The 13,434-nt window shown below is 35.5% G+C and overlaps 4 protein-coding genes across 4 annotated transcripts; 1 reads left to right on the top strand and 3 right to left on the bottom strand.

The window, feature by feature from the left end:
* Positions 1-1,666: 1,666 nt before the first annotated feature.
* LOC133679449 (acidic endochitinase WIN6) lies at positions 1,667-3,176 on the bottom strand. Its single transcript, XM_062102052.1, has 3 exons — positions 2,706-3,176; positions 2,378-2,528; positions 1,667-2,200 (listed from the first exon to the last, which is right to left on the bottom strand). The coding sequence occupies exons 1-3, from the start codon at positions 3,139-3,141 to the stop codon at positions 1,798-1,800; spliced, it is 990 nt and encodes a 329-aa protein (XP_061958036.1). The 5' UTR covers positions 3,142-3,176; the 3' UTR covers positions 1,667-1,797.
* Positions 3,177-5,921: 2,745 nt separating this feature from the next.
* Positions 5,922-6,940, bottom strand: LOC133680663 (uncharacterized). Its single transcript, XM_062103697.1, has one exon. The coding sequence runs from the start codon at positions 6,888-6,890 to the stop codon at positions 6,018-6,020; it is 873 nt and encodes a 290-aa protein (XP_061959681.1). The 5' UTR covers positions 6,891-6,940; the 3' UTR covers positions 5,922-6,017.
* Positions 6,941-8,719: 1,779 nt separating this feature from the next.
* Positions 8,720-9,652, bottom strand: LOC133680216 (uncharacterized). The gene has a single exon (XM_062103023.1). It carries the CDS (start codon positions 9,650-9,652, stop codon positions 8,720-8,722), a length of 933 nt encoding a protein of 310 aa, XP_061959007.1.
* Positions 9,653-12,380: 2,728 nt separating this feature from the next.
* LOC133680614 (uncharacterized) lies at positions 12,381-13,366 on the top strand. Its single transcript, XM_062103643.1, has one exon. The coding sequence runs from the start codon at positions 12,416-12,418 to the stop codon at positions 13,304-13,306; it is 891 nt and encodes a 296-aa protein (XP_061959627.1). The 5' UTR covers positions 12,381-12,415; the 3' UTR covers positions 13,307-13,366.
* The last annotated feature ends 68 nt before the right edge of the window (positions 13,367-13,434 follow it).

Raw genomic sequence — 13,434 nt, forward strand, 5'->3', positions numbered from 1 at the left:
TGCCATCTTTTTCTTAACTTTTTTTTTCTCGATAACATAGATTAATCTCTAGCTTCATGTGCGTGACTTGTGCTGTAAATATCAGCTGATGCTGGCCTATCACTTTAGAGTACGATGGACACCGGTTGATCAGGGATAGTGTCGTATTGACCGGGGTTAATTTGTTGGAAATCCATTAGAGAGAAGAAGAGATATCGAGCTTTGAAATTCTATCACAAAGGTTCATGTAGGAATATGATCTTTAATAATATTTAAGTCATATTTGGGAGTTATTTACATTAGGACAAGAAAGTAGGTACTTCAGATAAGTTCTTCTCAAGACGTGGAAATTGGAGATGATTTATTGTTTGTTGTGGGCCGAGGGTTAATCAATTTCTTGGTGAGAAAAATACCAATAAAAAACATTTTTTATTCATCTTCCTCTTTCTTTCAGTAGAGAAAAATATTATTTTATTAGTATATGTTTTCCTCCACCTTTAGTTCCTTCTTTTTTTATATCCTCAAAATCTTTCTCGACTTTGATGGTATAAAATCAATTTACTTATTTATTTTATTTCAAGAGCTAGGAATCCTTTCAAATCAACTTGTATGTTAATTGATATTTATTTATATTCAGAAAAATAAATATTTGTCAACACTAATCCTAAAATCCAAAGTAAAAATTATAAAAAAATAAAAATCAAAAAAACTTTATTGTCATATAACTTATGATGTTTCAAATAAACCTACCTACGGACTCGAGCCTGTCACTAGAAAAATAATAACTATAGCTCTTAAACAAAATAGATTACTTCACTCGTAGAATTATCAACTCTACCGTGTTTGACTTTTTCAAGACGGAGATACTCAAAAAGTGAAATGGGACATTGCTAGCTACTAATTAGGTCTAGTTTGGTTCATGCACTTGAACAATATCGTTCCAAGAATGTTAATTTACACGTGGCATGATTGTCCAATCAGGATTCGGGTACGCTCATATCGGATAGTTTAGGTGAGCCTAGTCAGGCCCACCAGCATCGGACAACCTGGTATTTGCTTGGTTGATCCAATCATTTTTCTTTATTATTCTCACTATTATTATAGTATTGTACAATAATTTACATATATTTATAGATATTTTTATAAATTTCTTTGGATATTAATGAGATATTTATACAAAATACATTATAACTTAGATATTTTTAATATATTTATATTAAAAATATATATATAAATTTATTTTTTAAATTTTCATTTCTCTATATTTCATATATGTCTAGATAACACAAGTTTAACATAATACAGGTTTAATATAAATTTAAATACGGTTTAACAAATATTTAAATTTAAAAAATATCATTTATTCTCTTCCCATCACCTATATATACACTCAGAGTATTTTTCTTTTAGATGTTACTGGTCCATTAAACCTAGAAAAATCTAGTTTTATCTGCTGCTCATAAAAATCACCCTCAATCTTTTTCCTGGCCACCAATATAGACCGGACTTTATTATGCTAGCTGCACCTTGATTATTAGCTAGACTCTTTCAAAGAATCTTTAAGTGATGATATATATAGATAACTAGGTAACAGCGATGTTCCTGACTTCTTTTCTTCTTCTATGTAATTTAAATTGATACTAGGGGTTTTTTTATCTTGTTTTATGGGTTACAGTTGCACCTGGTGTCAAAAACCATCAAAAGCTCCGCAACTCTATTAAGAAAATAGAAAAGGCTTTGGACTTTCCACAGTATGATTTAATCCTACTGGTGGAAATAGCTATTATTATTTCAAGACATGATAGCTTCAACATCAAATTACATGGTGTCCTTCAATCCCAAGAGTCCATTTCCAAAAGGCTCTTGCTGGTAGCAGTCAAGATTGGAGCCATAGGTTGTTCCGAGTGAATCACAGTATGTCTTGTAGAACCCAATGCGATCCTCATTTGCATCATTTGGCCCTCCCTTACCACATTCAATGCCACCATTGATGATGTTTGTTATCACACCATAGCCTGGAACCCTACCAGCCTCCGAGTCTGCCGCGCTCGGTGTCCAATTTCCAGTGATGACTGCGTGACAAGAGGGCTTTGGGGCCTGTGGTGTCATCCAAAACCAGAGTGCTGTCTTGAAGGAAATGACAGGATCAGTTTCAACAAGTTCTGGTTCTTGTAACAGTTGCAAATTCAAGTCGTCTCCGCATAGGCCATAATTATAGTTCCTGCACCACATGTTAATAAACTAACTCAATGCAAATCAAGATCTAATAATGTTTTGCTGGATTTGGCCTTTTCTTTTGATTCAAAGTACTTCACAATATATCTTCCATGTATAAAAAAATTACTTAACCAATAAACTAAATCAAACGACTCAGCTAGTCAAGGCCTTGCGGAATTACCATGAAAGTTGGATTGGTCCTCGGCCACAATATTGCTTGCCTGCAACACATTGATATTTGGATGCTGGTTCACAATAATCTTGACAATTTATTTCCCTAAGATAGCAATATCCCCAAGCGTATGGGCCATCAGGTGCAGTTGGCCACCCTCCTTTATGTAGGAGTATGTATTGTCAAATCAGAGACAAGGAAATTAATAAACCAAGGATAACCTTATTTAATTAATTACAGAATGAGTTTGGACACCGAGTCTAATCAACCTAGGCATCCTAAATGACATTAATTGATGTTACGAGCAGGAAATTATATAAAAAAAATAAAGCCCTACCGGTAGTTTCATGAGATGTCTGGCCCAGGAAAGCAGCAATCTCCCTTTTACGCATCAGATCATCACCAGTGTTACCAAAATCAGGGAATTCCTTGGCAGCGGAGATAAAAGCATCATAGGTGTAGAACCCAACAGCATGACATCGAGGATCATTTCTATACTTGAGCATATCATCAAACATTGATTCTGGGATGATATCACTTAAGTAACCATCACCTCCACCTCCACCCCCACCCCCACCTCCACCTCCTCCATCACACTGGCTCTGACAACCATCACCACAATAAACATCCGTTGTCCCACACCAACCATAAGAACTACAACATAGGCCTCCAGGACACAAGGCACCCCCGGCTTGCTGACCGCATTGCTCAGCTGAGCCTCTAACCGAAAGGGACAAGAATAAGGAGAAGAATGTGAATGCCCAAACACTCATTTCTTGTTAAATGCTTGAGTTCGTTGATGATTGAGAAGGTGAAAGCATCTGGGTATATATAGCTAATAATAGAGGTATACGATGGCATTTCGGTCCTTATAATTAATTTGTAATAAAGCTTCATGTTAATTTTCACTGGAGACGGCAGCAAAAGTGCCATCTTTGTCCCCATCATTTCCATGTTGATCAAGAAGGTACGACAACTTCCTCGTAGGAAAAAAAAAGAAAAAGAAAAAGAAAAATAAATCAGATTGATTAAGTGCATGTGAGCTTTGTTGTTTTACATGGAAAAACGATAACATAAGTGTCATCTGCCACCACAACTTACTTCCATGAAATAAAAAAGGAAAAAAAAAATTAGATTGATTAAGTGCATATGAGCTTTTCTTTTAATTTTTCTTAAAAATAAATTGAGAGTTCAAAGTTCTTTAAATCATTGGGTTACCAGGAATGAAAAGTTAAGAATGAGATTGCATGAATCGAAATGAAAATTAGGGAATCGTAATGAGATTTTAATTATCATGCTGTTCCAACTATAAAGTAAGAATAAGACTTTTGATTCTTATTCTCTATTTTATTAGAAGTTATCCCTTGAGAACCAGACCATGTTCTTTGAGAGTTTCCGTAAGTAAGCCACGGAATTCCTTTCCATTGATAATGCTTGCTCAAGCTGCTTAAGAATAAAATTAATTCTAGTATATCAAATTAATTAAGAATTAATTTACAGATAAATAATACTGTTAATACAGGAGCAAGAAGGATGAGGTGGGGTCCGTATCCATTTCGTCAATCTATCGTGAAATAAGCATTTGTTAATTCAAATAAAACAAATCACAACAACGTAGCATTTTTTTTAATCACTTGATACAAAATCATGAACCATGTGCTTTATTCCAAAAGAAAAAAAAAAGGAAAAAAAACATTTTCTATGAATTAATTTAGATAAAGGGGAAAAAAATTGTTTTTCTTGAACCACGTGACTTGGCATCAAACAACCATGTGACTTATTATAGAAAAAAGAACCATCGTGTCTTTGTTCACGAACTTAATACACGAAATATGTTGCAATAACGACAAATTAACTGAACGAATAATTTCCGGCCTTAAAAAAAAATTAGAATGAACATAATTTCCATCATTACAGACATTAGAATTTGCTCCTTTCCTTGTAGGATTTTTTTTCTTATAGTATCAAATATTAATTTGAGAACATGGTCTTCCAATTTCTTATGGAAGGCGTTATTTTTGTATACTCTGCCAGTTATAATTACCTTTTAATGTGATATATTTAGAGTCTATTTAACTTAATATTATAGTAGCAATTATTTTTTAAAATTTTAATTTTAATTTTAATTTTTTTAATAAAAAAGTAGTTTTCTTTCTCCTTCCCTAATTAAATAATTAATGTTAAACTTATATATACTTGAAAATATGATTGAAAACAAAGTTATTATGAACATACTTGTTTTTGCTACTGAAAAATTTATATAAAAAAATTAAATTATTTTTTAAGTAATACCATTTTTAACTTCTTTTTAATTTTTTTTTAAATAATACCATTTTTAATTCAATTTATTTAACATATGCAAATAGGAAATCCTATTTGATCCGATTTAACATTGATGCATACAATACCAAGTCCCGAAATCTCTTTTGGGAAACAGGAAGACAAGATCCGCAACGTTGGCTTCAATATATATCTCTAGCCAAGTTGTAGCATAAGGATAAGAGCTGCGGGTAACCGCTGAAGCTAGATGATTCCACTTTCACCCTAACCGAAAGATAACCATCTAATTTTTCATTGCTTTCAATGTCCTGGAACTTGAGTCATGATCTCCATTAGAGATAGAGAAGGTGCATTTATTTTTAATCTGACTAGCATTTCATCTGCAACACACGATCGAGCGGTCATTTATTAATGCATTCAATGCTAGGTCCTGAAATCTCTGTCGGTAAACAGGAAGACAAGATCCACACCAGTGGCTTCAGTATCTCTAGCTAGCCACGTTGTAGCGTAACGATAAGAGGTGCTGGTACGTAGTGACTGGATAACTTTGCTGGATGATTCCACTTTCCCCCTAACCAAAAGACAACCATCTGATTTTTCATTGCGTTTGATATGCAGGAATTTGAGTCAACGTGTGAGTTCCATTAAATTTCATTTGGTGCTTAATGATTAAGATTAAACAATATTTATGAGCTAAGAGAGCAAGATTTGACGTTAGAAGAACCGACTTATTTAAGAGTCTACCATGTTAATTTTGCTGTATTAATCTTGACCAGACCCTGTCATCTTTCAGCACCCTTATGTTCTTAATTAGGATTTACATCTGTTTTTGTCCCTTACCAACAACATAGAGGTAATCCTATTGAGAATTGCACTTTCATTCAACTTCTACAAAAAAAGAGGCTGTGGTAAATGCAATGTATGTTTATTATGTGGACTGTTGTGTGCATGCAGGTAGTATGTACTGATATTTTGGGACCTAAACTGATATGTATGGAGTATGGTCTGAAATTGCAGGAGATATGATTTTGCACAAGCTGCTAAGTAATAAAGGCTAGAAGTCCGTCAGATTAGGTATCGACTTCCATGTGTAGAACTGTCTCTTCCTAGCTTTCTCTATGTATTATCAGTTATGTAACCTGCAAGTGGTAGAACAGAAATGAAAGACTAGAAAATTTCACTCAACTTTTCTCTTAACTTTCTGTCTTTCTTGTTCAAAAAACCAACAAAGATAAAAAAAAGAAAAAGAAAAATAGAACACACCGGGACACAATTTGAGCAACTGAGTATATGATCATTTCATTATCTATGGAATAATACATGTGTATTTATACGATGTACAAGTATGACTAAATCAAGATTGTTCCGGTTAATGGTTTAGGATGTTTAGAAAAGAGACTCTAGTTTTGATCAGAGTCCTGGAAAGGTATTCAAGACCTTCTTCAATATCTTGAATGCACAATTCTAAGTTCTCGAGTTGGGTTTGAACACCCTTGATGTTATCGGATTTGCTTGTGTTCTGATCTACCAAGGCTAATAATGCCGCATCTGCTTTAGCAAACTCATTTATATCAGCTTCTTCATCTGCAGATGCTACTTTTTTATGGTGCACCAGCTTGGAGACTAATGACCAACCAGTAGTCCTTGCCTCTGGTCCAGAGATGAAGGAGAGAAGGGAATCAAACGCTTTGAGAGAAACTACTTCAACCTCTTTCAACATGTTAAACATGATTGTAGTTTCACGGTCACCATTAAAGGCAGAGAAGGTGCTGTTTTTTTTAATAACCTTCAAGCCCTTGTGAATTGCCCTTTTCACTACCTTCCTAGAGGTTAAATATTTCTTAACCTCACTTGTAAGACCAGTTTCAACACAACCTCTCCTGCGCAAAATCGATTGAAGTTCATGTACGCTTTCTTTTGTTTGCAACAAGGCATCTTTTGCAGTATTACACAAATCCAGGACCTGAAGAGATCCATCTAATAGCTCTTCAATCAATTTACCATTATTCTCTTGGGCTATTGCTTGTTGGTTCAGCGGTAGAAAAAGTAACTTGTTGACACAATCATGCAAATCCTGAAGGCTGCTTAGTTTGCCACCCAAGGATGATGAGGTACAGGCACCTTCAGAAGCCCTTGATCTGCATAAATGCTCATCAAGCAGAGTGATGACGGGGTTTAATCTAGAGGGAAAGCTGTTAGAACGAGCATGGAAGCTGGTTTTTTGGTTAGAAGATGAAGCCATTTTTCTTTCTCAAAGGGGAGAGACTAAAGCTGGCGAATGCGAATTATCAATCTTTGAATTTTCCTTCTTGCGTTGCAATTGCCAAAAATATATATCAAGAGGTGAGGCAGACAAGAGGAATCTCAGTAACCTGATTCTGATTTGGATATTCAATTATTACCAGCTATGTTTGTCAATGTCTCATCCCCAGCCACATCTCCAACTCATTAGGCAACAACTATTGCTAATCTAATTATCACACGAGAATGGCTTGACACCAATTTTCTAGATAGAATTGGCCGGGAAATGTCCATGTTTCAAGACATTTCTGCACGAGGGGACTATTTGTTTTATCTGCTTGCGATCAAATGGTCGCAGAAAAATTCATGTAAACGTGCAAGTTGTTTATAAAATTCTTAAATGACAGGCCTGATTGTTGCTCAAGAAGCAGGTAAGATATGTATAGTTGATTTATCAGCCTTCGCACTAAGTTAAAGTTTTGAAATTACTGAGGCGGGTAAGTAAATATTCTGGACGGTTCTGTTGTAAAAAACTGATATATAAATAATAGATTAATATTTATGAACTGGGATAAAAAATAAAGAATAAAAAAAACAAAGAACAAAGAACAAAGTCTTTACAGTTGAAAGAACAAGGAGCAAAAAATATCTCAGTTGGTTACTGTCATCCCCAGTGTTTTATTTATAGAAGGAAACAAACATTACAGAAAAATGAAACACTAAAGAAATTTACCAGCTATGTTCTCCTTTATCAAAGGAGTTGTATAACAAGTTAGTCTAATCCTAGATAAGCTTAAACAAATGAATTAAAAGAAACATCATAATCTAGATAATGCTATCAGCTAACAGATGGATAACTATCAGCTAACAGATAAATAGCAATGCAGTAGATTACTACAAAGTAATCATGTTCCAGCTTTGGTACCAAACTTCAACACTCCTCTTTGGTTCCAAAGCTACACATTCTAATTCTTCCTCTCAGATCTTCAAACCTGTTTCCTGTTTCTAGTTCAACTGTTGCTTTGAATTTAACAAACTCAGCAAACACATAAGATTTTGATTTCAAAAAGTAAATCCAGCAGAATCTACTATAATCATCAACAAATAGAAAAAAATACTTTGAACCATTCAATGATTCATTATGCATCGGCCCACACATATATGTGTGTACAAGCTGGAGTTTTGACAGTGCTTTGAATGTATTGTTAGGAAAAACAACTCTAGTTTGTTTTCCTAACTGATAGGCTTCATAAATACTCTTTTGTTCCTGTATATCTGGTAAACCGTGAGTCATCTGCATGTCAACTATTCTCTTTAAAGTTGCATAATTGAAGTGCCCCAACCGTTTGTGCCAAAGAACAGATTCATTGTTCTCACAAGTGTTAGCACTCAAACATACTTCTCTCCAATCAACATTAAAACTTCTATTCATCATTTTTGCAGAAAGCAGTAGCACTCCATTTTTATCTTTAATATCACATACTCCATCATTAAAGAATATTGAGTAACCAGATTCAATTAATTGTCCCACACTAACTAGATTCTGATTGATCTTAGGCACATAAAAAACATTTTTAAGAGTTTTTGTACCTGACAAAGTTTCTACTTCAATTGCTCCTTTTCCTTCAACCTTCACATAGTCTCCATTTCCAATTCTAACTCTAGATAGATAGCTTTTATCCAAATCTTTGAATAAGCTCAGATCTGCAGTCATTTGATTAGTGCAGCCACTATCAATAAGCCATGATGAGTCATTTACCTTGGTTGTGTTACACATCTCCTGTATTGTAGCCATGAATAAAAAATCTTCCTCCACTTCTGAACTCTCGGCTACTTGAGCTTGTTTTTCTGGTTCTGCTTTATTTTTGCAGAATCTTTGAATGTGACCAATTTCTTGCAGTTTCGACATTGTGCATTCTTGAGCCAACACCAGGCTTCAAGATGATTTGTTTTCTGACAGAATTTGCAAGCAGGAAAATGTTCTTTCTTCTCTTTCCCTTCAGTGAAGATGTTGTTGTTCTGTTGCCAGTTATTGGATTGCCAGCCTCTCCCTTTTTCTCTTTTTTCTTCTTGATTGTTTCTGTAAAAATTCTTAGCCCGACTCTTCTCCTTGTAAACTGCAACAAGAGCTCCTTCACTTGTTCCTTCTTGTCTATAAGCTTGTCTTTGCTCCACAGCTTGCAATGCATTTACCAGTTCTTGCAGGCTCATTTCAGAGAAATCTTTAGAATCTTCTAAAGAACAAATTTTATGCTCAAATTTTTCTGGTAGACTTACCAGAACTTTCCCTACAATTCTTGAATCTGAAAAATCTTCTCCCAAAAGTCTCACTTGATTCACAAGTTTCGAAATTTGAAAAGAGAAGTCTTTGATGGTATCGGTTTCTCTCATTTTCAGACCTTCAAATTGCCTTCTGAGATTTAAAACTTGCATCTTCCTTGACTTCTCATCACCATGAAATTCTGCTTTTAATTTATCCCACGTTTCTTTGGCAGATTTACAAGCCATAATTCTTGTGAAGATTTCTTCACTCACAGCATTATGAAGACAGGTAAGAGCTTTGAACAGCTTTGCCTTTTCTTCATTGAAAAATTTCATCTGTGCAACTGTGGGATTGTTTCCTAGTGGAGTTGGTTGCCTATCACTCTCCACTATCTCCCACAAGTCAAAAGCTTTGAGATATGTTTTTATTTTTACAGCCCATACACCATAATTCTGTCCTGTGAACACTGGTGTTTTTGCTGGAAAATTTGCAGAATCCATTTGAAAAAAAAAACTCACTTAATCTCTTGTGTTTCACTCACAAACCCTTCAAAGATCAGAAGAAGCTTTGATACCAATTGTTGTAAAAAACTGATATATAAAGAACAGATTAATGTTTATGAACTGAGAAAAAGAACAAAGAACAAAGAACAAAGTCTTTACAGTTGAAAGAACAAGGAGCAAAAAATATCTCAGTTGGTTACTGTCATCCCCAGTGTTTTATTTATAGAAGGAAACAAACATTACAGAAAAATGAAATACTAAAGAAATTTACCAGCTATGTTCTCCTTTATCAAAGGAGTTGTATAACAAGCTAGTCTAATCCTAGATAAGCTTAAACAAATGAATTAAAAGAAACATCCTAATCTAGATAATGCTATCAGCTAACAGATAGATAGCAATGCAGTAGATTACTACAAAGTAATCCTATTTCAGCTTTGGTACCAAACTTCAACAAGTTCTATTGTCTTTGTGCAGCTTAGACATGGAATTTAAAATTTAAGTTAAGATTGATCAGAGATATTTTCCCTTTAAAGATTCTGGTGCACCAGCTTGGAGACTAATGACCAACCAGGAGTCCTTGTCCTTGGTCCAGAGAAGGTGATCAAGGATTCAAACACATTGAAAGAGACTGCTTCAACCTCTTCTAGCATGTAAAGCATGGTTGTAGTTTCATGATCTCCATTAGAGATAGAGAAGGTGCATTTATTTTTCATATCCTCCAAGGCCCTTTAAATTGCCCTCTTCAATACCTTCCTAGAGGTTAAATAGTTCTTAACCTCACTTGTAAGACCAATTTCACCACAACCTCTCGATTGAAGTTCTTGTATGCATTTTTTTGTTTGCAACAAGGTATCTTTTGATTTGCCTTTCGTGTGTTGGCGGCCTAAATATATCTTTTTCAAAAAAAAAGGCCTAAATATATATCATGGGGTGCCAAAGACAAGAGGAATCTCATTAACATGATTTCGATTTTCTTCAAAAAATCATATCTGCTATGTTTGTCAATGTCTCCTTTCGCAGTGCTCCAACTCATAAGACAACCAACAGAAAAGACAATGTAAAGCACTAGCTTAATTATTGCACACGAGTGGCATTGACACCAATTCCCTTAATTTAAGTGGCTTGGCAATGACCATCTTTTGCTGCATATCTGCATGAGGGGACTATTTATTTCATTTGTTGGCAGATCAAATAGTCATATATAAAAATCCATGTGAACGTCCAAGTTGTAGAGATTTTACTATGAGGCCAGTAAGTAAATGTGCTGGATATGGTCCGACTGTCCCTGCTGCAGTATTGGATCAGAGACACAAGCACAAGCTGGTGAGTGGTGAATTAACTTTAGCAGAGCATAACCTGGAACCGAGCCAGCTGCCAAATCAATTGAAGATCGTGACACCTGACACTTTAGCTACTACAGTAACTATATCAACTCTGACAAAAAAAAAAACGACAATCTAGACACATGCTCGTCGCACTGAGGAATTGAAACAAACTGAATTGAATTAGAATCCAATCCAACTAGATCAGATGATATTGGACAGCTAAAATGAGATTATCATCGCTAGCAATAGGTGCGTGGCTTGGATGCTATTGTATGACCCAGATCATATGGAAGCATGGACGATGTAAGAAGGAATCTCCTTCGGCATTGATGTGAGCTAGGAATGCTCAAAATGTTGATGATTTTCAAGTATGATTATAGGAAGTCGTTTTTGAGGAAATCAGATAATGCTCCTGATGGAATCGATTGATCATCTATTCATTCAGAAGAAAGTCAAATCCTTTTTGCATCTTCTCCTTTACTCCACTTTCTTTGATTGTACACCCCTTCAGATTTCTTAATTACAAGACATACACTCGTTTAGTTCCTAGGTATATCATTTAAACTTGTTTATCTAACAATGAATGTTCTGTATTCTTCTGTAAATAAAGCAAGTTTTAGAGCGGATAGAGCTCATTAATCCTACGACTGTTCTGAGTATAAACAATACACCAAGTACTGCTAACCATAATTAGAAGACCTGACTTGTCACCATACGGGTGTGTCAATTCTACACTCTTGTCATACATATTGGCAATTTCAAATCCACTCGTGCATCATTCATCTGTAAATGTTCAATTCATGAGTTGGAGCTGGTGGGGAGGAGACAAGACATTGCCTGAATATTGCCGGGATACCACTTGTACATAAATCAAGACCATGTTATTATTAATTGATATGCGAAGCCCACTCGTGTGTCTACATATTTTAGATTGAAGTTCCTTATATCATACAACATTACCACTAATGCCAATGAAATTGTGTGATTTCAGAGTTAAAATATTCGGCACTATGAGTTGGAGAGATGGTGGGGAGGAGGCAGCGATATAAAACATGGACTTGATGGCGATTACGGATCTCTTCTACGATAAATTAAAATTAGCTGTTAAGATCATAATTAATGCACTCACTTAAAATAAGTTCCTGTTTACGTGCGGTTGTATTATAGAAAATGGAGTCGAAACCATTCGTGTGTTGCAGATTATATAAAAATCATTACCAAATGTGTATTATGAGTTGGTGATCAGGCTGGAGGGAGACATTGCATAAACATTGCTGATGGTGTTAGATCTGAATCTGAATCACATGACTACTGGTTCATTATACGAAGCTTTCGAGATTCGTCATGTCTCCCTCGCCTTGGAATATATATTCAAGCTGATATGTGTGAGGACAGCAATTCAGCTTCTTGGCCTTCTCTTTTGTAAAGAAAACAAATGGCTCTCCACCATGCTCGCTCTAACAGCTTGCCTTCTAGGCCACATCCTCTATCTTCACAAATCGATGAGCATTTCAGCAGATTGAATGCTTCTCAAGTAATCTCCTCCTCTTCTTCATCATCATCATCTATGTGCCACAAACTAAGTTGCCTTCAAGATTTGCATGATTGTGTTGATAAGTTGATTCTGCTTCCCCTCACTCAAAAATCTTTAGCCCAAGAACAGAATGAGAAATGGGTCGATGACGTATTGGACGGATCCCTTAGAGTCTTGGATGTCTGTAGCATGGCTACAGATGCCTTGTTGCAAACAAAGGAATGTGCTCAGGAACTTCAATCAATCATGAGGAGAAGAAGGGGAAATGAAATTGGAGTCTCGAGTGAGATTAAGAAATACTTGACCTCTAGGAAGGTGGTGAAAAATACAATCCACAAGGCCTTGAGGGGTTTGAAATATTTGGAGAATAAATCCTCACTCTCTCCCTTCAACAAAGACCATGAAGCTGTAGCTGTAGTTAGTATGCTAAAAGAGGTGGAAGCAGTCACTCTCACTGTGCTTGAATCTCTCCTGACTCTCATCTCAGGTGGGGCAAAAGCACAATCAAAGCTAAGTGGATGGTCCTTGGTGTCCAAGCTAATGCATCACAAAAGAATAGCTTGTGAGACAGAGGAAACAGAAGTGAATGGATTTGAAAAACTGGACTCTGCATTGCACACTCTCATTTATCAGAAGACCAGCAAATCTGATAACACAGGGTCTCTTGAGAATGTGCAGCAGCAGCTCAAAGATTTCGACTTGTGCAATCAAGAACTTGAAGAAGGACTCGAAAACCTTTACAGGCGTCTGATCAAAACTAGAGTCTCTCTTCTCAACACCTTTGTAAACTAGATGTAAATATCTTTGTACATGAATGAAATATAGACAAATATACATGAAGTCTTCAGCAAATCTTGTCTCTTTTTTTCATTTGCTTATGCCTTTCCTCTAATTTTTATATCATTTAATTTTTTAAAAGT

Source organism: Populus nigra, chromosome 19, assembly GCF_951802175.1.
Source record: "Populus nigra chromosome 19, ddPopNigr1.1, whole genome shotgun sequence".
NCBI classification, from domain to species: Eukaryota; Viridiplantae; Streptophyta; class Magnoliopsida; order Malpighiales; family Salicaceae; genus Populus; species Populus nigra.

Excerpts from the sequence above, each read along its gene's own strand:
- LOC133680663 (XM_062103697.1), bottom strand. The coding sequence starts at position 6,890 with ATGGCTTCATCTTCTAACCAAAAAACCAGCTTCCATGCTCGTTCTAAC.
- LOC133680216 (XM_062103023.1), bottom strand. The coding sequence starts at position 9,652 with ATGGATTCTGCAAATTTTCCAGCAAAAACACCAGTGTTCACAGGACAG.
- LOC133680614 (XM_062103643.1), top strand. The coding sequence starts at position 12,416 with ATGGCTCTCCACCATGCTCGCTCTAACAGCTTGCCTTCTAGGCCACAT.
- LOC133679449 (XM_062102052.1), bottom strand. The coding sequence starts at position 3,141 with ATGAGTGTTTGGGCATTCACATTCTTCTCCTTATTCTTGTCCCTTTCG. Across the intron at positions 2,529-2,705 it reads GACATCTCATGAAACTACCG|GAGGGTGGCCAACTGCACCT; the intron begins GTAGGGCTTTAT and ends TCCTACATAAAG. Across the intron at positions 2,201-2,377 it reads GGACCAATCCAACTTTCATG|GAACTATAATTATGGCCTAT; the intron begins GTAATTCCGCAA and ends CATGTGGTGCAG.